This window comes from Polistes canadensis, unplaced genomic scaffold (assembly GCF_001313835.1).
Source record: "Polistes canadensis isolate GaletaPanama2010 unplaced genomic scaffold, ASM131383v1 scaffold_72, whole genome shotgun sequence".
NCBI classification, from domain to species: domain Eukaryota; kingdom Metazoa; phylum Arthropoda; class Insecta; order Hymenoptera; family Vespidae; genus Polistes; species Polistes canadensis.
In genome coordinates, this window is record NW_014569619.1 from 440,769 (window position 1) to 462,024 (window position 21,256).

General features: G+C 29.1%; 2 protein-coding genes across 7 annotated transcripts; one reads left to right on the plus strand and one right to left on the minus strand.

Annotated features, from left to right (window-relative positions):
• Positions 1 to 3,914: 3,914 nt before the first annotated feature.
• LOC106786362 (beta-1,4-glucuronyltransferase 1-like) lies at positions 3,915 to 13,637 on the minus strand. Of its 2 annotated transcripts, XM_014747646.1 has the most exons (7): positions 13,275 to 13,362; positions 8,738 to 8,826; positions 7,258 to 8,249; positions 6,701 to 7,090; positions 6,141 to 6,476; positions 5,229 to 5,471; positions 3,915 to 4,592 (listed from the first exon to the last, which is right to left on the minus strand). In XM_014747646.1, exons 3-7 carry the CDS (start codon positions 7,819 to 7,821, stop codon positions 4,395 to 4,397), a joined length of 1,731 nt encoding a protein of 576 aa, XP_014603132.1. In that variant the 5' UTR covers positions 7,822 to 8,249; positions 8,738 to 8,826; positions 13,275 to 13,362; the 3' UTR covers positions 3,915 to 4,394. The 2 variants fall into 2 exon arrangements, with proteins under 2 accessions (XP_014603132.1, XP_014603131.1); XM_014747645.1 differs by lacking the exon at positions 8,738 to 8,826 and having other exon boundaries at positions 13,275 to 13,637.
• A 532-nt stretch (positions 13,638 to 14,169) lies between these two features.
• LOC106786363 (carbohydrate sulfotransferase 5-like) lies at positions 14,170 to 21,256 on the plus strand. 5 transcript variants are annotated; one of them, XM_014747648.1, is made up of 8 exons: positions 14,170 to 14,255; positions 16,582 to 16,727; positions 17,304 to 17,351; positions 18,314 to 18,447; positions 18,535 to 18,770; positions 18,860 to 19,058; positions 19,133 to 19,312; positions 19,451 to 21,256. In XM_014747648.1, exons 2-8 carry the CDS (start codon positions 16,590 to 16,592, stop codon positions 19,770 to 19,772), a joined length of 1,257 nt encoding a protein of 418 aa, XP_014603134.1. In that variant the 5' UTR covers positions 14,170 to 14,255; positions 16,582 to 16,589; the 3' UTR covers positions 19,773 to 21,256. The 5 variants fall into 5 exon arrangements, with proteins under 5 accessions (XP_014603134.1, XP_014603135.1, XP_014603137.1 ...); XM_014747649.1 differs by lacking the exon at positions 14,170 to 14,255 and adding an exon at positions 15,645 to 16,071 and having other exon boundaries at positions 16,582 to 16,709; XM_014747647.1 differs by lacking the exon at positions 14,170 to 14,255 and adding an exon at positions 15,646 to 16,071 and having other exon boundaries at positions 19,451 to 21,247.

Genomic DNA, 21,256 nt, shown 5'->3' on the forward strand with positions numbered 1-21,256 from the left:
TATATATGTTAATATACATACGTACATAATAATTCAATTTGATCAATCATTATAGTGATTTCATTTTCTTTATATAAATATATATCCAATTGTTTTCAGAACAATATTGATAATAATAAAATAAATATAGAAAGAATATTTTTATGATAGAACGATGACAAAATTCTAGTAATAAAACATCAACGATTATAGTTAAGATATGTCGTTGAAGAGATTTTGTTGAATTAAAATTGCAATTTCTCTAATCAATTATTCATTGTAGTATTCATTTGCAGTCTCATACATTCAAAAAAAGTAAATAGAAAAAATGTATGACGAGTAAAATGAAAAACGTGGAACTTTTACAGTATATATATATTATATTACATGCTTATCGCATATATCTGCGTTTTTTAAAAATAAAGGAATAATAATCGTTAGGAAAAAATGACAAAGGAACAAAAGTAATAAGTTCCTTCTTACGCTCTTAAGAATAGTGACTCACTCGGCCATTTAAATTAGAAATAAAAATAGATAATGTATTTTTATACAATGGAACCATTAATCTTTAAATCCTGTTTGAATTATTCATGCAACCATATACTTATATTCGAGGAGCATGTTCATATTTTGATCGATTATTACCATTTATATAGACATGCATGTGTATGCATGTATGTATATGTGTATGAATGAATGTATGCATGAATTTTGTGCATGTTTATACACATAAAAGATAAAGACGATAAGGCACAGAGTATACATATTACAATTATTATAATTATTAACCTTATTATTATGTACTATTATATATATATATTATAACTTTTATATATAATATATATATTATATTATGGTTTATGGATTATATTAAATACGAATGACAATTACATACATAGATTATAGCACAGCCTCTAGAAAATTAAGATTAAAGGCTGAAAATGTGAAAGGAACTTGCGATGCAAGGCAACCTTCGTCCGGCAAAATATAACATTATCTAGTTCTGTCAAACTCTCTTTATGCGATAGTTTCCTTGAAAGTATAGATATTTAGTTCGAGTGCAGCTAAGAGGTTTTATTTCCTTTTTCTCCCTAATGAAAGTAAAACTAAGTAGATATATGCCAGTGATTATGAAAGTGATCTAGAAATCTTGAAAAATTACATTTATCATTTACTTTTTGTTACATTCATCTACGCTATCGTGTGTAATTATAGAAAAAAAATATATGCATATTGTTTTGATCACTTTTATAATCATTGATTTATACATCGGTATGACATAGGTACATACATATATATATATATATATATATATATATTATTTACAACATAATTATCCTGTACTATTCGCGTTATTCATAAGTGTGTTTGTGTACATAAATACATTATTATTATTATTATTATTAATATTTTTAATATACAATTAAAATAACATTAATAAATAATCAATTTGTTTAAACACGAAAAACTGTTTAGGTATACATTTATGTATAATATGTCATGAATTTCATGTTCATCCTTAATTAGAATTTAAAATTGTTTAAATTGAAAGTTTTGTTCGAAGCAGGCCAATAATTTTTGTTCAATTACAATTTCTTCTTACTACTCGCGAGAAGAGTATACATATAGCTTATTTATTTGTTAATAATTTTTAATACATTATGTTATATACTTGTCGTAGGAAAAAATAAAAGAAAAGAAGGAATTTTGTCGAGTATCTACAAAATTAACGAACATTTCAAGTCAGAACTGTACAACAAATATTACACGTTAATTTTTGCTATGCATTTAAAGACATTTTGTTAGATACAAAATGTGTTATATAATATACACAACACACATACGTAAATCTTTTTCTAAATATCATATTTCTCTTGATTTATGTTTTGTTAAAAAAAATATGTCCTGCAAATTCATATATTTAGATCATATATAATAGATTTATAATTTTACTTGCGCACACATAGATATATCTTTTGTGACGTGAATTATTATCATGCATGTCAATTTGTCATGCTATCTAAACGACTTATATATATATATATATATATATATATATATTTATATACATATATCAATTTTTTATTATTTATTTTATATAAAATGACTCAGCTAAACACAAATAAAATATAAACGAGTATACTTCAAAAATATTCAAAGAGTCATTATTTGCAGTAAATTTAATCAAGATACGCCTAATTTATAAGAAGAAGAATATAAGACTTATATATATTTTTTTTACAAACGCATAAGATTAAGAATGCTTAATTTAATCTCTCTCCACTTGGCTGTATAGTACATAAAAGTTTAATAATATTTCATATACATTCTACACATGCGTTGGATCTCATATCGTACAGTTTGAAAAATCTTTGATTATAATTCATAGACTAATTTATTCTTTGTAAATGCACAAAACAATGCTTTCCAGACAGTAAATACCTAATCAATTTGTTCTTAGTTATTGGAAATAATAAAAATGTATTAATTATAGATATATATGTGAATACATACATATGTACAACGTCATACCTTTCTACCAATTATTGACGAACCACCGACAATAAAAAATGTCTACTTCAAACACTGATATACATTAAATGTGTTCATTGTGGAAGCACCAGTTAGGTTCGTTAATGATAAGAAAAACAGAATGATATGATACAAAATGTGAATCTCTCTCTCTCCCTTTTTGTTTAAATAACATGTTTCAAATGATTGATCTTTCATTTTGTGTTTCTTTTACCGTACAGACTACCACAACTCTGTTTCTAGAAAATTTTTATCAAATATTTTCTCAGTCTTGGACAGTGACTTTCTTCAATTTGCAAATACTTTGCATATGTATCATAAACGCTTTCTCGATTCAAATATTTTTGGCTATTTTGTTAATAATAAATTTAGCTCGAGAAATCGTCTGTGCATCCCATTTCAAGTACCAAATAATCGGAGCGATGTATAAAGATTAAATATAGTACTTAAAATTTGTGTAATGTCAAAATATGACTTTGAAAGTTAAGAATATAATCTCATTTATCTGTACAGTGATAATGTTTTGTGTGTATGTGTGTATTAGTGTGTAAGAAAAAATCGTGTCCAAATTGTTAATATTAAAACAACACTGAAAGAATTATAAGATAATTTATTGTTTTCTATATGTCATGTTTAGAAAAATATTTTTAAAAGTTATGAATAGATATTCAAATATTTTTAGATCGAAAGTTTAAAAGTTTTCTTCCCAGGAAGAGAAAACTAAGGAAAGGAAAAGAGAAGGAAAACTAAGGAAATTGTGATGAGAAATAGAATGTAACATTTTGTGTATATAATTATATATGTATAAATTATAATTATATTAAAAACTATATCCTTTTTTTTCATCATTTATATTATGATAATAAATATAAATAATAAAAATTAATAAAATAATGAAATTAAATTAATCTTTTTTTTTTTTTTTAATTCAAATAATGTAATCAAAGATATAAATGAAAATATAGTTCAGTAGTTTTAATATTAAAGCAATAGTGGCTAGATAAAAGAAAGATACTGTTATGTTTATGATACTCTTAGAAACACACTCACCAACGATTCACTGACGATTTAGTAACGGATCGATCAAAGCAATCAACGAAAGTCTATTCGATTTTGAGTATCCACTGTATATTCGAGTAGAGTGTACTTATATACTTATGTAGATTGATACACATTGACGTAAGACTAGAATATTCTTATACGAGTTATAAACGTTGTTGTTGTTATTTCCATTATTCAACGATCAAAATTGAAACTTATATAAAACTTCATATATATGTATTATTCTCTTTGAATATTTATAAAATATATCGTGCGGTATCATTTGAAATATGAAAAAAATGAATGATTTCGAAGAAATATATATATATATATATATATATATATATGTAACGATTTTCATTTATAATATATTAAAATTATCTAGTTTCTTTTTTTAAAGAATATGTTGCCAATGCATTTTCATTTGTCATATAACTTAATAACAAATATTGTTGTCGCATCTATTTACACATATTTAATGTCTTATTAGTATAAGAATTAGATCAGCATTAATTTGAATTACCACTTAAGTTCAACAAATTAACTTGAATTATTAAAATAAAAAGAAAATAACTGTAAAAAGATACCTTGTTGTAATGATATAAGCGAGGATGTTTGTGAATCTTTGATTAAATTTATCATTGAATTGGCACAATTTCATGGAACATATTATTTTTTAATGACCATTCTTATCAACACAATTTAAGAAGTTGTGTTTCTATATATTATTGGCGTAGAAACTTTAAGATCAAACTGTTAGCTCATTATCAATAGGAGCTGGTCAGTATATGTTTGCATTTATATGTTTATGTAGAGCGCTAGGACGCTCGTAGTGGCAGAGGCTAGACAGCACATCCTTTTCTCGTGCCATACAAGATTTTTAATTCCGGTACAATAATTTTCTTGATCAGAGCATTCGTCTTAGCAGTTAGCATTTCTCGATGAGGATCCTTTTTGAAGATCTTTATACCAGGACGATGAACCAAAAAAGCGTTGTCCAGAATGAGAAAGTCGTAATCAAGGACACAAAGTGCGTAACCCTAGTGGATATGTTTTAATGGTCAGCTAATATTTAATTACTCTCTTTTATTTATTTTATTTCTTCTTTAGGAGATTTGAATAAATATATATTTAATTATATTACCCATGATAAAGCATATTCAGTAATTTATGCGATTATATTACTATGATAGCATATTTAGTAATTTGAACATTTGTCTATTTATACTACCATGATAACATATCTAAAGAAATATTCTTATGAATTCAATATTATCCTCATTAATGAACTTTATAATTTTAAAATATGTTCAAATAATGATAAATAGATTATATATATATGATTTATAATACGCGATAATTGACAAATAAAATAATAAAAATACGTGTGTGTATATACAGAGTGATTGTGGGAACTGGATCGCATTCCTGCTTTTTTTTTTAAGAAAAAATAAAAGAAAATGATAGAGGAAAACATCATAGGACATAATATGTCTTAACTTTTTACAATCTTATTTTTTTGCGTGGATGCACCGATGCACCTGCCAGAAGCAATAACACTTTATTTTTTAATCCGTTCCCAGAGTTACCTTGTATATGAATGAATGAATATAAGAGGAGAAAAAATACACGTATTAGTAATCAATCAAGATCGATGATAAAAAAAAAATACGTACCTGGGGCATCTTATCACTTTTTCCTTCCCAACTGAGTCGTTCATCGTACAAAGGTTCTTCATTAGTTCCTATAAAAATAGGTTCCCAATGAACGAAGCTACCCGTACGTTTTCCAACGTGAAATACATGAAGGCCTTCGGTTTCAGGTGCTTCCTGCCATTCCTTACTTCGTGGAACGTTGTGACAACCGGAACAAAGCTTCTTATGAAATGGAATAGCTGTCCCTGCTTTCAACATTTGTACCTACAAATATAATATAATATAATAAAATATACATATATATATATATATTATCAATGTTATATATAATATTATATACTATATGTAATATATAGTATAGTATAGTATTGACCAATATGTATATATAACATACATATGTTACTTAGGTACAATATATTACATATTAAATATAGATATAAAGTGATATAGTAGAACATGGGAAAGTAATCTAAAAGTTGTAATTTGAAAACAGGTAAGAAGAGGGAGAAGAAGCGAGACGAGATAACAGCATTAATTCCGTCCCCATCATGGTCCACGGTCAAAGGAAGCTTCGTTGATTAAACGACCCTCGCACGTCGCATATACGTATTATAGAACATATATATCTAACTTACATGTGAGTATATATGTACATAGGGGACGTATACATATTATACATGCCAATGTAGGTATATACCTATATATATATTGATAGTAAAGTAAGAGTCTACCAACGCATACATTCACAGTCAGGTGGACACGTGTGTGTATACCAACTCAACCTACGTATATACTTCTCTCTCACTCACTTTCCTAACTTTAATTGCCATCAAGTTCACTCGGTCGACCATCACCAACCACGGAAACACACTGAATAATGTCGCAGCTCTTTATTACGACTAATAAAAATACGCTCTTTTGTTGAAAGCTTACCAAATGAGTTTTATTGTTCGGCGGCCGATACTTTTCATTAACTTCGAAAATCGACAAGACATAAACCTTAGGATTAGATTTAAGTAATGCCGGTTGATCCCTCTTACGAATCATTTCAAGAAACTTCTCTGGAAGATTTGGACTTGGATATAATTCAATGTCACTTGCAAATACGTAATACGTTGGTGCTGATTCTCTTGCTATATTTCTTCCAACGTTAACGGGATAAAGTAATTTCTTCTCGTTTTTGTACATCTTCGAGAGAGTTATATTGACCCAGGGTGGCCCCAACGTACAATTGTACGTATCAGACATGACTTTTTCTGACGGTGGAACCTAACGTATTTAAAGTTAATTAATGTTAATTGATTATGACAGTAATTCTGGGCCAAGTTATGCACAAAAGTTGATTAAACTTTAATCTGGTTTTTAGTGAATTAAGTTTAAAAATTTTAATAATAAAAAAATAAAAGAAATTTATTTTTAGAAAAAAAAAAAATAACTTCAAATCTCAAACAAAGAATGAATAAATATAAGAGAAAAATAGAACGTTTATTTACCGATTTTGGCACGTGTTTACTGCTGAAAAAGACATGAAATGTCACCAGTTGAAAAACCAATGGACTACCACAACTTCTAGAATATTTGATCGCGTCTAGAGTCGCCGAAAAGTCTGTGCCAGGAGCATGCATCGCGATCGATATCGGTGCTCTCCAACGTTCTAACAAAGGTTCCAAGTTATCCAAGAAAGTATAATCGGCATGAGTGGTGTAAGTTACACTTTCCCAACATTTAACGTTCATACTCATAGGTACGTAATTATATAGAACCCAATAGTCACCACGTTGGGCTCTTCTAGGTTCTAATGATTTTTCATTGCAAGATATGGCTTCCTTCAAAGTGGCAGCTGATTCTGGTGCTGGTGCTGATACTAGTCCATTGATGTTTTTCTTTTATTTAAACGAAAAAATCGAATAAATTCAACTAAATCAAATACTCTTGAGATTACATTTAATCATCATCATCATCATTAATATTATCGTTATTATATTAAAAATTCTTTTATTTTTAATGGTATATTGATAAGCTATCAAAATAGTTTAATATATATACATACCGTAAGATTACGAGCACGAAGATCATCTCGTCCAATCGTATCGTCAAGTACTTTGTTGACCTTGGCCTCTTTTGAGGTGGGTTTTATAGTGACGATCCCTCCAGTCATTTCGTTCATCGAAACGATTTCTTTCTTTTTGTTTCTTTTGTTCGTTAAAAAGGATGGGATAGGTGATAACAACGAAGAAGAAGAAGAAGAAGAAGAAGAAGAAGATGAAGAAGATGAGGAGGAAGAAGAAAAAGAAGAAAGGATAGATGTCAAGGTACCATTCGAAAGACGATCAACAGATGATGATGCTCCAGCAACAACAGTTCCACCAGCACCACCAGAAGTACCAGTATCACTAACAATACCATCCTCTTGAAGAATCGAATTTCTTGAACCTTGTATTTGTGCTGCAGGTGGGGCTGGAGCTGGAGGTGCAGCAGCAGCCCAATTGGTTTGTGGTTCTTCGATCCAGGGGCCGGATGAGGATCCAAAATGTGCGCACACATAAAGGAGTACGCAAACGTTAAGCACCACCGATAGGCGTAAAGCCCAATTTCTCCTAGCTATACCGATCATACTCGTATTACAACACGAATAATAGGAGTATGTGGTTTCTTCTTTTCTTCACCTTTTCCTTCGTTTTTTTTTCTTCTTCTTTTTCTCCCTCTTCTTCTGCTCGTCCTCGGCCACTCTTCTACCTTCCACCTTTGTCGTTGATTCGTTAATAAACAAAAACTTCTTTTACGATGACCAAATTGAAAATTAACGAGTAAAACCTTCTCCTCCACCTTTTCCTTCTCCTTCTCCTTCTCCTCCTCTTCTTCCTCCTCCTCCTGCTCCTCCTCGAGCCACGATATTTTTCTTTTATCACCAATCTCTATATTTTTACTTTCCTTCCTATCGGAAGGACAACTTTCGCCAGCCACGATTCTTAATCTCAGGAACTAATCTCGTTCATTTTTGTTTTTGTCTGTTCTTCTCTCTCTCTCTTTCCTTATGTTTATCTGAAAAAGTAATTAAAATCAATTTTAAATACTATTAGAACAAGATAAGAAATAAATTTGATTATAATTATTTTAATGATTTAAATGTGAATTTATATATTTTGTAGAATATAGTAGAATAAAAAATATAACATAGTATATTATAACACAATAAGAATATAACACATAAAATAACATAGTATATAATATACTATGGCATATTACATTGTACAAATAATATTCTATATATATATATATACATAAATAGATAATACGTAAATTGTTTCTATATTAAATGATACCATAACGGCCATTATTATTTCGACAGTTAGCTAATATTCCGAAGCATGCCAATAACGAAAGACGTGTTTCTTTTTCTTCAAGGAAATTCTCGAGATCGCAATTATGGTTTAGCAATCGGTGAGCGAAATCGGTGGAGCTCAAAATGATAGAGTGTGAGAAAGAGATAAAGAGAGAAGGGTACAGTTAAGAGAAGGATAATAACGAACGATATCGTGATGATGACTCGTCGTCGTCTCTCGTCGATTGAGGAAACTTTTCAAACACGAGTTGGTATCATAGCTTTCGAATTTTTTTCCTGAAAAATTTTTATTTAATAGCAGTATAAGTTTTCGAAAGAATTAATTGTAATCATTCGATATATAAGATTGTTCAGATAAGCATAGAGAAAAAGAGAAAAGAACACACCACAAAGACAAAAATTAAAGAGATTAGTTACTGAGATTAAAAATCATGAGTTGTCCTTCCGATAGGAAAGAAAGTAAAAATATAGAAATTGCTGGTAAAAGAAAGATATCGTGGCTCGAGGAAGAGCAGCAGAAGGAGGAGGTTTTACTCGTTAATCTTTGTATCTTGTTATGAATGTAAATGTTATAAAATACTTGTTTTATATATTAATTGTAAGAATTATTTAGAAATTATTTTAATTTCTTTAATTCTTCTTCTTTCTTTTTTTTTTTATCTCAAATATGTCCCCCCATATTTTTCTAATTCGTTTTTTTTTTTTTATGAAAAATTATTGAATTGTAACAATTTTTCATAAAAAAATAATTGTTACAAAATGTTTCACCATGTTTAACTACATGGAGAGAACCAAAATATTTCTAGGTAATCATTAAAAATCAATTACTACTATTCTAAGAAAATTTTTAAATTAAATACAAATTATTGTCTTACAGATTTTTAATATTATAACTCTAGAAACTTTTAACTGATTCTATATATATATAAATATATATATAAATAAATAATAATTATAATTATTTAACTTTGCGATAATTTGGTTAAGTTTTCCCAAAATTATCGAAAATTGTTTAATGGAATATTATATTTTTAATTATATATTTTCAAAACGTTATTTAGACATTTATCCATGTATTTATATAAGCTTATCAGCGTTCTAATTTCTATAAAATTCTTGATAAACAGGAAAAATAAAAGATACATATCTTTTTATAATAAGAGCTGCTAAACGTTGATAATACAATCACCGGATGGCAACCTTTTCGTCTGGTCAATTGTATGTTAATAAGTCCCATTCCCACAGAGAGAGAGAGAGAGAGAGAGAGAGAGAGAGAAAGAGTTGTTTGTTTAATTTAAATTTATAATTTCTGCTAAACATAGTATAGAATTACAAATCAAATAATTTCTGAAGATCGACAAAATTTAGAAAGATCTTTTAACAAATAAAAATTTGATTTCTTTCAGATTTTTCAGACAATTGCATAAGTATATTAATAATTGAGAACAATCGAAGTGTTGTTGGCTATTATTACACACAAAAAAAAAATGCGTTTGCTTAGTCAAAGACGAGCGTTAGTCATTTAATTAACACAATTATATCGAAGTATTTTATAATATGTGTGTGTGTGTATGTAGTATTCTTTTTTTAAATAAAGATTTGAAGTCGAGTGCGCTATAAATTTTTTTTTCTTTTTAAATACGACGTAGTAACACAACACATGCATATTGTAAGTAAGCGCGATCACGCGAAACCCGTTCTCTTGTTATATATTACCGGACTTATGATGAAAAAAATAAATAAATTTATCAGAAGCTCGTACACAGTCATCCTATTTCAATTTGTATTATGTTAAGTATTCTTATATAAAAATGACGAAAGAATACAAAATTTATTGTACGGAAAAAAACCTAACAAACAAGCAAACATACACAATAAACTCTTTATAGTTTTAATTGTTCAAACGAAATTTATATATCTTCTTTTTTACTGTTCGATTCTTACTTTATTTCGGCGAATTTTAGAAAGTTATTTACACTATTTGTTGGTAATTTGATTTCTTATCTTTTAACGATATAAAAAGATGCATAAGAAGATTTTTAAACTCTGTAGGAGATAGAGAAAAGGTAAATAAGAAATAAAAAGAAATGGGAATGGGAGGCACGTGGCAAGCTTTGATCTACTGAGTGGTTCCCATAAAATATAATTAACTATTATTTTACCCCAAATAATCTTATTAAAAATTCAATCAAAAAATCTATTTTTAAAGTTATTTTTGTAATTATTATTTATTGTGTTTACACATTACTGTTCCCTAATGTTTAAATTTTATTTCTTTTTTTGGTAAACAAAAAAAAGAAGTTAATAATTATAAGAATTTGAATGAAAATTGTTAATAACATTTAATTCAAATCGTTAAAAAAAAACAATTATTATATTTTATTAAAGATTTTATTATATCTTCAATTATTTTAAGATAACATGTTATAATATATTATTGCCCATCATTCTATTCTATTTTTGTTATAAAAAATATGAATTGATAGTTCGATATGGTTCGATTAGAAACGGTTGGTAACAATTAATGTGTACCACCCTATATAGCAAGAGTAACAGCCCTCGAGGAACCGGTCGCACATCGTCTGGGTTGCGTTGTCGTTTCGTGGCTCGACAACCTTGAGAAGAGAGCGTGAATGCAACATTTTCTCTGCTTTCGATCGCCATAAGGAAGTCTTAGAAAATTAAACGAACAAGTTCACGGACTCTTCTAGACATTTATCCCTTTTTTTATATAATTGATTGGCGAATGTGACGAATAATCCGAAAAAGAAACAGAAAAGCGCGCCTACGAGAACATTTGAATGTTAACTTTCCCGCCAAAATTTATAGAATGAAAATTTCCTATTTTCTTTGTTAACTTTGCTAGTACAAATGATTATATGTTTCTTCAGGTTGCAATTAGAGTAGAAAGACTAATATGAGAAGGGAGTACCAGTTGGCATAACATGTGACGAAATTGTAAGGACATCCGCCATCTTGGTATGTCAATTTTATTCGCGCAAAGAAGTGGTACGTGTGGCTCATATAAAAAACTTACTTACGTATACTAACATGTGGCGGGAGAAATACGAAGAATTTTTCAACGATGATGTGTTTACTTATTTCTTTTTCCCTTCTTCTCCATAAAATTTTATTTCAACATATATTATATAGCTAGAATTAAATTTAATATAGTATATGCTATACGTTATTATGATAATTTCTTCCATAACTTTTAGTATGGTATATACTATAGTATATAATATTAAAATACGTTATAATGTATTAAAATTATACAGTATAATTTTAGTTATACCCTACAATATATTAAATTCTATATTATACTCTGTTTATGTTGTTCCAATAAACATTTGATATCATATACCATACGATTTATAATATAAATTTAAACATTTCGCGCATATTAATTAACCATCATTATTTTACTCGTTTGGTTCGTAAACCGTTACAAGGTGTTCTAGGTAAATACAAAGGGGAATAATAAAAGAAAAATAGAAAGAAATAAGAAAAAGAAAAACGGCCATGACCACAGTTGTCCTCGATGAGTCGCCCTATTCCTAAACGATCGTTTCACTCTAGGTCTGACGTGGACATCCTCAGGGTCATAGCGTCGGGAAGATTCTACAAATGACCTCCACATCGTACCTCATGGAATATGTATATTTGTCAGGAGTATAGAGTTAAAGAAACAACGAGAAAGAAGAGTATGAGATAGCAAAGTGGAAAGACATACGGCTAGCCAATGTGAATAATTGATCGTCCTAATGGAACGACATCGTATACCATGACCGGCTTTTCGAGTCACGCGCCCGCGTACAACATAAGAAACCAAACTATGAAGATGTATCCCGTGTAGCCGGTCTATCTATTTTCTTTTATCTTTTTATGATCTCGTACAGAAAAAAGAAGCCCTGTCTGTATCAAGTTACCTTTACTTTTTTTCCAGGAATACATATATAATTAATTAATTAATTAATTAATGTATGCATATATGTATCTATCATCAATTTGCTTGTTTCTAATTAGTGTAAGTGATCCAAACTGTGGGTTCTTAAATTAATGGAAAAAAGTGACAACGAATGAACGTTTTTATCTGATAGTAAACTCTTTTATACGTTTACTATGATAATACTTATCTATTTTTAAGAAATTCTTTGTTTATAATTAATGTTTACTGATTTTGAGCTATTGCTTCAATAAATAAGTCAATTTGATTTCCACTTGACCATGACAAAATCTATCTTTAATCAATATTTGATAAAAAGATATATCTGTACGTAATTATCTGGAAGGAATATTTATTTTGTTAAGAAATAGTAATTAAAAAAAGAGATGTGAGATATCCATTCAATCGGAATCGAAACTCAAATATTACCCTTTGTCAAATACATATATATATATATGCATATGTATACTAACATAAATCATACCACATCATGCATATGTATATAGTAAGATTTTCATTTGTATATTGCCATGACAATTGTGTATAAAACTCATTGAATTTCATGGAAAAGAAAGATGAGAAAATACGAAAAAAAAGAAAGAGAGAAAGAGAAAGAGAGAAAACTAAAACGAGAACGAGAGTGAGAAAGAAAAGAAAGAGAAAGAGGAATTTTTAGTATCTAGAGCAAACGTCAAGACAACGAGGACTACGACGATGAGTAGAAACGAATAGAAAGCACGATTCTCATCATCAATATATATATATATATAATACTTACTTGTATTGTATCTCCTGATTGATTCCAGACAATAATTTTCGAGAATACTTTCTCGAGGTACGATGCGGAATCGAATTTTATCGAAGAGAAAGAGTAACAGTAGCAGTAGTAGTAATAATACTAGTATTGGTGATGATAGTTGTAGTAGTAAAAACCGGCATCATCCGTTGTGAATTATGATTCGAGAAAGGTAAGAAAGAGAGAATTATAGAATAATAGAGACGAGTGATATCGGTGGCACGAAAAAAAATGAGATCTACTTGATGTATGTACGTATGTATGTATGTATGTATATCCTAGAAAAATCTTGAACACGTTTCGAGGATACAACACTGTATGTTTTCCCTTGACACTGTGTAGTAGTAGTCGTCTATCTTATTCTTTCGTAGTCGTCTTATTGACTAACTCTAGTCGATATTATTATCGGGAATTGTAATTGGCACTCTCTCTCTCTCTCTCTCTCTCTCTCTTTCTCTCTCTTTTTCATTCTCCCTTCTATCCTGAATACAACTAACACTGTGTTAAGAACACTGCAACACTACACCACACCACCGGCATTACAAACTCAAAGTTGCCACCGTGACGTAGACGTTCCCTCGACACCTCGTAAAAACGTCCACCGATAGAGAATCGGATTCCCCTACTCGTTCCTTTATCTCTATCTCTTTCTTCCTCCCACCCTTTACACTCTCCTTCTCTTTCTCTCTCTCTCTCTCTTTTGCTCTTTCGCGAGTAGAACGCGTTGTCGACCTTTCCTTAGCGATTTCTTTTGCTTTCGAACATTAACCGCTGTCGTTTGAGAAACACCGGCTTCTCAACGTCGTCGTTGACGAGTACAAGAATACAAAAATTAACACGACGAAAACAACAAGAGAATTTTTCTCTCAACTGTTGTTTTCACAAGAAATATATCATCACGGAAGCCACACGCTCATCGTTGTAGAAAACACGCAACAACGATATACATATTATAGAATAAAGGTAAAAAAAAAAAAAAGATACGTCGAGAGAACTGACAGAGGGATAGACAGCAGGGTGGGTGGTGTATGCATGTGTTTCCTCTTCTTTGATCTGCTGTTCTATATATGTATGCATGTGAACAACAACATCATGAAAACAGAGAATTCGATTTCGATTCGAATAAATAAATATATAAATAAATAAATAAATAAATAAATAGAAATAAATGAAAATCAAAGAAAATAAAGTAATAGAATTAAAAACACGCTTTTTTTTTTTATTTAAACAAAATAAAAACGATAATGACGTACAACGCAGATTTCATCTGTTCAGAGACTAGATTAGAATTCTCGCCATGCTTGTTTGAGAAAAGCACAAGGAAAAAAAGAAAGAGGAAAAGAGAGAGAGAGAGAGAGAGAGGGATATACTTCGTATATATATATATATCTATCTATCTATCTATCTATCTATTATCTATTTATTATTTATCTCTTCCTCTTCCTATTTTTATATCTTTTTTTTCACAATTTATAAAAAGGAAAAAATGTAAAAATAAATGAAGAAAATATAATGCAATGTGCGTATGTGTGTGTATATCTGGATAACGCGGTGCAACGAGTTTAGGGAACGAGATGAGAGAGAGAGAGATAGCTCGCTCGTGCAACGACCGCACCACTCGAGCAACAGCATCCGACTGACGACGGGCACGACGAGTGCCTCGCGATCGGTTCGGTCTTCATCAGCAACGCCGACGAAGCGTTGGCGGGATTGGCGACACCCTTCTTATTTCCATTATATTCCCCGACTTCTCTCGAACGAGAGGGTGTTTGTTGCCACCATCGAGACTACCAACATCGCTGCCAACGACCGTTCCGTCCGTTCCTTTTCTATTATCTGTCGATTCAAAGGGGGCGTTTCTTCCTTCTCTCGAGTAATATCGATTTAAACTTTTAAACTCGAATTTAATCGATTATCTTTTTTTCCTATTCGATTTATCTCGCTCTCTCTCTCTCTCTCTCTCTTTCTTTTTCTTTTTCTACGCTTTTCTTTATTTTTTCTATTCTCTTGCATCTATTTATTAAGTTAATTATTTGTTTTTCTTTTTTTCTTTTTTTTGTTTAAATTCATTAAAATTAATAAATATTAACGTTATATTTATAATTTATTAATAAACGAATATTGTGTGTATATATTACGAGATTTAAAAATGCAACCATATTGAATATTTTGTTTTTTTGTTTTTTTTTGAAATAGTGGCGGGAAATTCGTATCCTTATATATTCGATGACTATTCATTTGATTCGTGTAGAAAGTAAGAAATATACATATATATATATATTTCCCTCTCTCTCTCTCTCTCACATACTTTCTCTTTACCTCTCTTTCTTTCTCTTTTTACGTACAGACAGAATAGAATCATGAACATTTTATTGTATTTTACATTAATTTTGCGAAACGGTCGAGTCAAGTTTTGATTTATCTTTGAAAAAAACACTCGACGTTACTCTTCTTTCCACATTCCTTTTTCTCCTTTTTATATTTTCTCCTATGCAAACTGGCAACGCAAGCAATCCTGCCAATGCCATTGGGAGAGAGAGAGATAGAGTCGGATTATATAGCATTGAGAAGACTAGTGCTGAACAGTCAGTTTATATATTACTGCAGCGAATCATAATGGGCTTCGCTCGGTAACTTAACATTTTAAATGATTAGGTTTGAATAATGTCACTACTTATTTGCAATCCGATCATCGTGTTTAAAACAATACCAAAATTGAATATTTCAAATAACGTCATTTCAATATCCGGCCAAATGTAACGATTTATATGATTCTAAGGTGAGAAATTTTTAACTACTTTATATTGTTTAAAAATATGTTTTACGTATTTTCTTTTTTTTTTTTTTTATAAAAATCATTATGTAATAAATAATAGCTGCTATTTATTTTGATCAGTATTTATAAAATAAAATCAGTATGTGATTTAAATAATCAGTATTATGAAGGTTACTAAAAGAGTTATCAGTATCTATAATAAAATATTATACATCTGTGTGCATATCAGCCTGACGTAATTTTCATACTATTCTGTTCTATAAATACAAACTGTTATTAACACCGAACAAAATATTCATATACAGTGATTGTCTTGCAAAGTACTAGTCAAATAAACAGAAATAGGAAAGTTATAGATTGTGAAACATATATTACAGGAAAGTTAGATAATATTTTTATGTCATTTATTAATAAATAAGATTGACAACTAAAACAGTGTATATAATTGTTCTTATAAGGATATAATATTTCTATGTCACTTTATTATATTCTCTTTTGCTCTATTTTATTCAGGCATAAGGATGTCAAAGCGACTCAGCTTCTATGCTCTGGTTGGCCTGGCGTCCCTCTGCATCTTCTTCTTTGCATTTAATCAGCGCTACAGCAGCTATCTTGAACATCGACTACAGCCGGTATTATCGGTCAGTAATTATTCGGAGGTGAGGATTGCTCTTAATTGAGTCACGCCAAACACACTCTTTTCTACGGTAAAATCAAACTCTTCCACCTAACTTTTTCTTCTTTAAGAGCTAACAATATGTTTGCCAAAGTGTGTCTCACATAGTTTAGAAATGTTCTTTCTCCCTGTTTCTCTATCGTCTAACTATTTATTTTATTCTCTTACACTTTGGTTTTCCTTTATTGATGGATTAATTAGCACACAAGTTATTAAAGACAAATATTTTGACCTTTTCTTACTTTTCTTTCATACCATTAGTTTGATTTTGATATTTTCCTTTTACGTTTTGGGACTGTGTATGTTCTTCTAAATATTCTTTTTCTTATTCTTATTTGCCTTGTTCTTTTCTTTTTGTGCTACACTTATTTCAAACTATTCACTTATTATTATTATTATTATTATTATTGTATTGTAGTATAAATTTTCCTAAATTACCAAATCATATATGATTTTGAGGGGGAGAAAGAATTCTTGTTATCATACCTAAAATATTATCATATATCTTCCACGAGCACACAATTAAAAGATTAAGAAACTCGATACTTCTTCGATATAGGACGTTGAAATAAGGCCACGGATCGTCAGAATCCCAGAATCTGTAACGGTAAGCTTAATATATATGAACACATCTATTAAAAAATCTTTGTTTTGCAACAATAAATAATATCTGCATGTCATAGTTGAGCCTAATCATAGAAAAATGAAGTATGATGTACGTTTACGATACTTATCGATATCTGGATCGTTTGTTATATAGGTAATTATATGTCTAACTTATTATTATTGTGTTTTTAATTTGTTAAAACATTTCATATAAATATATATATATATGTATATATATATATATATATATATATTTGATCATTCTCTATGATATTTGTCATAAACGTCTTACATAAATAACTAAACATTAAACTAAAATGTATTTTTAATAGCCAAATATATTAAATTATAATTAATTTAAAATTTATTCTTCTTTATGCATTTAGTTATAGACATACTAGTACAGTAATTCTTTTATTTACGCGAATTCTCTTTAACACGCTTGAAATATCTACCAGAACACCATGCTCTGTTATGTTATGTAAAAATACAAATTCGGGGATTCCTGATTGTAATTTATTTCGTTATCGCTTAAACTTACTTTTCTACAGCAGTAAAAGTTAAATGCATATTTGATAATATGAAACGGATCTTTATTTTAAAGGATTTTTCATAATTCAATTTACACGGTTTTCATTTATGCACTATTTTTGTGGAATCAATTACTTGCGTTAATTGAGAGATTAATATAATTAATTGTACTATCTTTCCATTTCATGTTTAATTTTTATTAGTGAACATTGATATAGGCATATTGCTTGTAAGTATGATTTAATGCTTCAAAAAATGATCTGATTGTATTATATGTTTTGTAAATAATACTGTGCTGCTGATTTGCATTGTCGCATATGTTGCATATATTCTAAAAATATGTGAAAATGTGTGTAATGTCTTGATAACAAAAATGAAAGATAAAAAAATCATTTCCTATTTTATTAGACCTATATAAATTTTTGTTAATAGGCATACATCAGAAGTGGAAACGATAATGCTACGGTTATTGAAATACAAGAAGTCTTAGATCAACAAAGGAGAGCCATAGAAAGGGAGATGCAAAATTACGAATATCCTAATGGAAAATATGGTCTCAATATTAGGTGAAACAAATGCAATATAAATTCATTACCTTTTATAATCCATATACCGTAAATTAAAACATGTGTTTTGTATTTACATGTATACAGTAAATTGGATGACTTAGTTATGGAAAAAGGTGGTGCTCCAATGAGAAGTATAATTTTAACAAGTTGGCGAAGTGGTAGCACATTCCTTGGTGATGTCATAAATGCACATCCAGCAAATTTCTACCACTATGAACCATTGCTTGATTTTGGAATTGTACAAATCAGAGGTCCGCCACTTGCAGAGGAAGCACTGGAAAATATTGAATCCTTGTTAAATTGCAATTTTCATAATCTTGGTAAGAATGTATGAACCTAAATAGAATTATGATTAAAAATGAAGTAACATATAAGAAGTAATAACATAAAATTGATTATATAATTGTAGATAGGTATTTAGAATATGGAAAAACTCATCCATGGGTCTTTAATCACAATACACATTTATGGCGTCAATGTCAAGTACATAAAAAAATATGTTGGGACTCTCGTTTTGTTTCAAAATTCTGTCAATTATTTCCATTTCAATCGATGAAACTTGTTCGTTTAAGATTACGCGCTGCAGAGGATCTTTTAGCTCAAAAACGGTAAATTAATAAATCCTAAAATTTAATTTTATTATGTACATTTAATACTATGGAATACACTATTATCTATTTAGTTTAGGGATAAGATTAGTATTATTAATACGTGATCCACGAGGAATTTTACAATCAAGAAAGCATAGAGAATGGTGTCCTACCAGTCCTGATTGTTCAGATCCAGCTTTGGTCTGTGCCGATATGGTTTCAGATTTTAGTGCTGCAGTACGTTTGATAAAAAAGTATCCACATTCCTTCAGGTAAATATTAATCTAATAAAGTTTACATTAATTTGTTCAAATACATTTCTTATCATTGTGTCTTGTACAAGATCTCAATAATTAAATAATATAATATATGTTTTAAATATAATATATTTGATACGTGTTATTTAATAGGGTGGTGCGATATGAAGATCTATCAGTAGAGCCATACAAATATGTGAAAGAACTTTATACATTTTATGGCTTGGATTTTCATCCTAATGTAAAAAGATTTTTAGATACTCATACAAAAAGTGACGTTGGTGGTGTATCGAGTACATTTCGTAATTCTAAAGTTGCCCCATTTCATTGGAGAACTGATTTAGAATTTGAAGAAGTCGATGAGATCCAAAGAGTGTGTGGATCGGCTATGAGATTATGGGGATATGTAGAGGCAACTAATGCTACTCATCAAAAAGAATTTGATCCGCTTACAGAATATCAACTACAGTTGTGACACCTAATGTACAGAATATTTCCAATGGATATGGTGTACAGTACAGTAGTATAAAATATCAAGACTATAAGAATTAGTTATTTTGATTACACGTGGAGGCACATCAAGATTATCCAGAGTGTGGTACATACATACATACAATCTTGTGAAAATAATATTCATGAGATGGTGTGCCATAGCAATATACATATACTCAGGAATATATTAACATGACATCTGTGAATATTTCGATATTCAAATATCATAGTTAGAAGATTTTCTCACTTCTTGATATTTAATTTGAAAAGACCAATGGTGATGCCGTTCCTCAATTAAAAAATAAAAAATAAAATTAAACAGATATAGCAGGAAAAAATAAAAAAGAATCTCTTTAGAAATATTGTGCACAGTGCGTGAAAGCAAAAATAATTTATGCTATAGGTTTTAAAAAAGAAATAATCGAACTTTGTTAGAATCTATATGAAAATGCATTTTTTAACACAAGAACTTATTATAATATCTATTCATATCAGTAAAGATCTCTAGTTAATTATTGAAATTATTTTATAAAACTCTCTTTGGAGAAATGTTTCTTAGATCTGATTATATTATATAATGCTTATATCAAATATTTTATGATATAGAAACTGACTTTCCTTGTTTTTATAACTATTCCTCATATGTAAGTCACAAAAGTCATATTTACAAAAAGTATAGCACATGTCTTATATATGTAACGATTCGTACCATATTTCCATTTGATTTAAAAAAAAAAAAAAGAATACGTTTACATACATGTATAATTTAAATTCACTCGATAACACTATCTGTACCGTTTTTAAGTGAGTATTTATATGTAAAAAAAGAAAAAAAGCCTAGTTGAAACGTTGTGAAATGTTATACATGCACATATGGTAAATCGATAAATGTATAAATTTAAAAAAGAAATTGGATCGATTTTCTCTTGCAGTTATCTTAGTTGATAAGACAATTTTCGAAGTTTTACACAATATATACATATTGTTACATTTGTAAATTTAACTATCGAATTAATTTATTTGCTAACTTATTAATCTGATTTATGAATCTCAAATTAATCAATGACTGTGTTTATATATGTTATGGTTAAAATGTATAATTCAGTTAATTCATGAAATAACAATAGTTGTATAGTTATTATGTCAACGTGCTTTCAGACTTGATAGAACAGTACGATTAACAGAACATTTGTTTTCAAAATAAAGAAATTGATATGAACGGATAACTACGAGTATTGTTATAGAAACAAAAATTGACTCTAAAGACGAATCAAATCTTAATTTTATACTTTAATTATATATATATCTCATGAATTCATATATTATCAAGTTAAAGTATGTATTCTATCTTTTTCATATTTTAATTGTTTGGTATAGTTATTTCATGAACTAATGAATTTCACGTTTTAACAGTAACAGTTTAAAAAATTATGCTTTTGAGAATAAAATATTTTATTTGTTCGAAAA

Coding starts and splice junctions, on each gene's coding strand:
- LOC106786362 (XM_014747645.1), bottom strand. CDS start 7,821: ATGATCGGTATAGCTAGGAGAAATTGGGCTTTACGCCTATCGGTGGTG. Junction 6,477..6,700: donor GTAAACACGTGCCAAAATCG/GTAAATAAACGT, acceptor TAAATACGTTAG/GTTCCACCGTCAGAAAAAGT. Junction 4,593..5,228: donor AAAGTGATAAGATGCCCCAG/GTACGTATTTTT, acceptor CATATCCACTAG/GGTTACGCACTTTGTGTCCT.
- LOC106786363 (XM_014747648.1), top strand. CDS start 16,590: ATGTCAAAGCGACTCAGCTTCTATGCTCTGGTTGGCCTGGCGTCCCTC. Junction 18,448..18,534: donor AAATATGGTCTCAATATTAG/GTGAAACAAATG, acceptor ACATGTATACAG/TAAATTGGATGACTTAGTTA. Junction 19,313..19,450: donor AAGTATCCACATTCCTTCAG/GTAAATATTAAT, acceptor GTTATTTAATAG/GGTGGTGCGATATGAAGATC.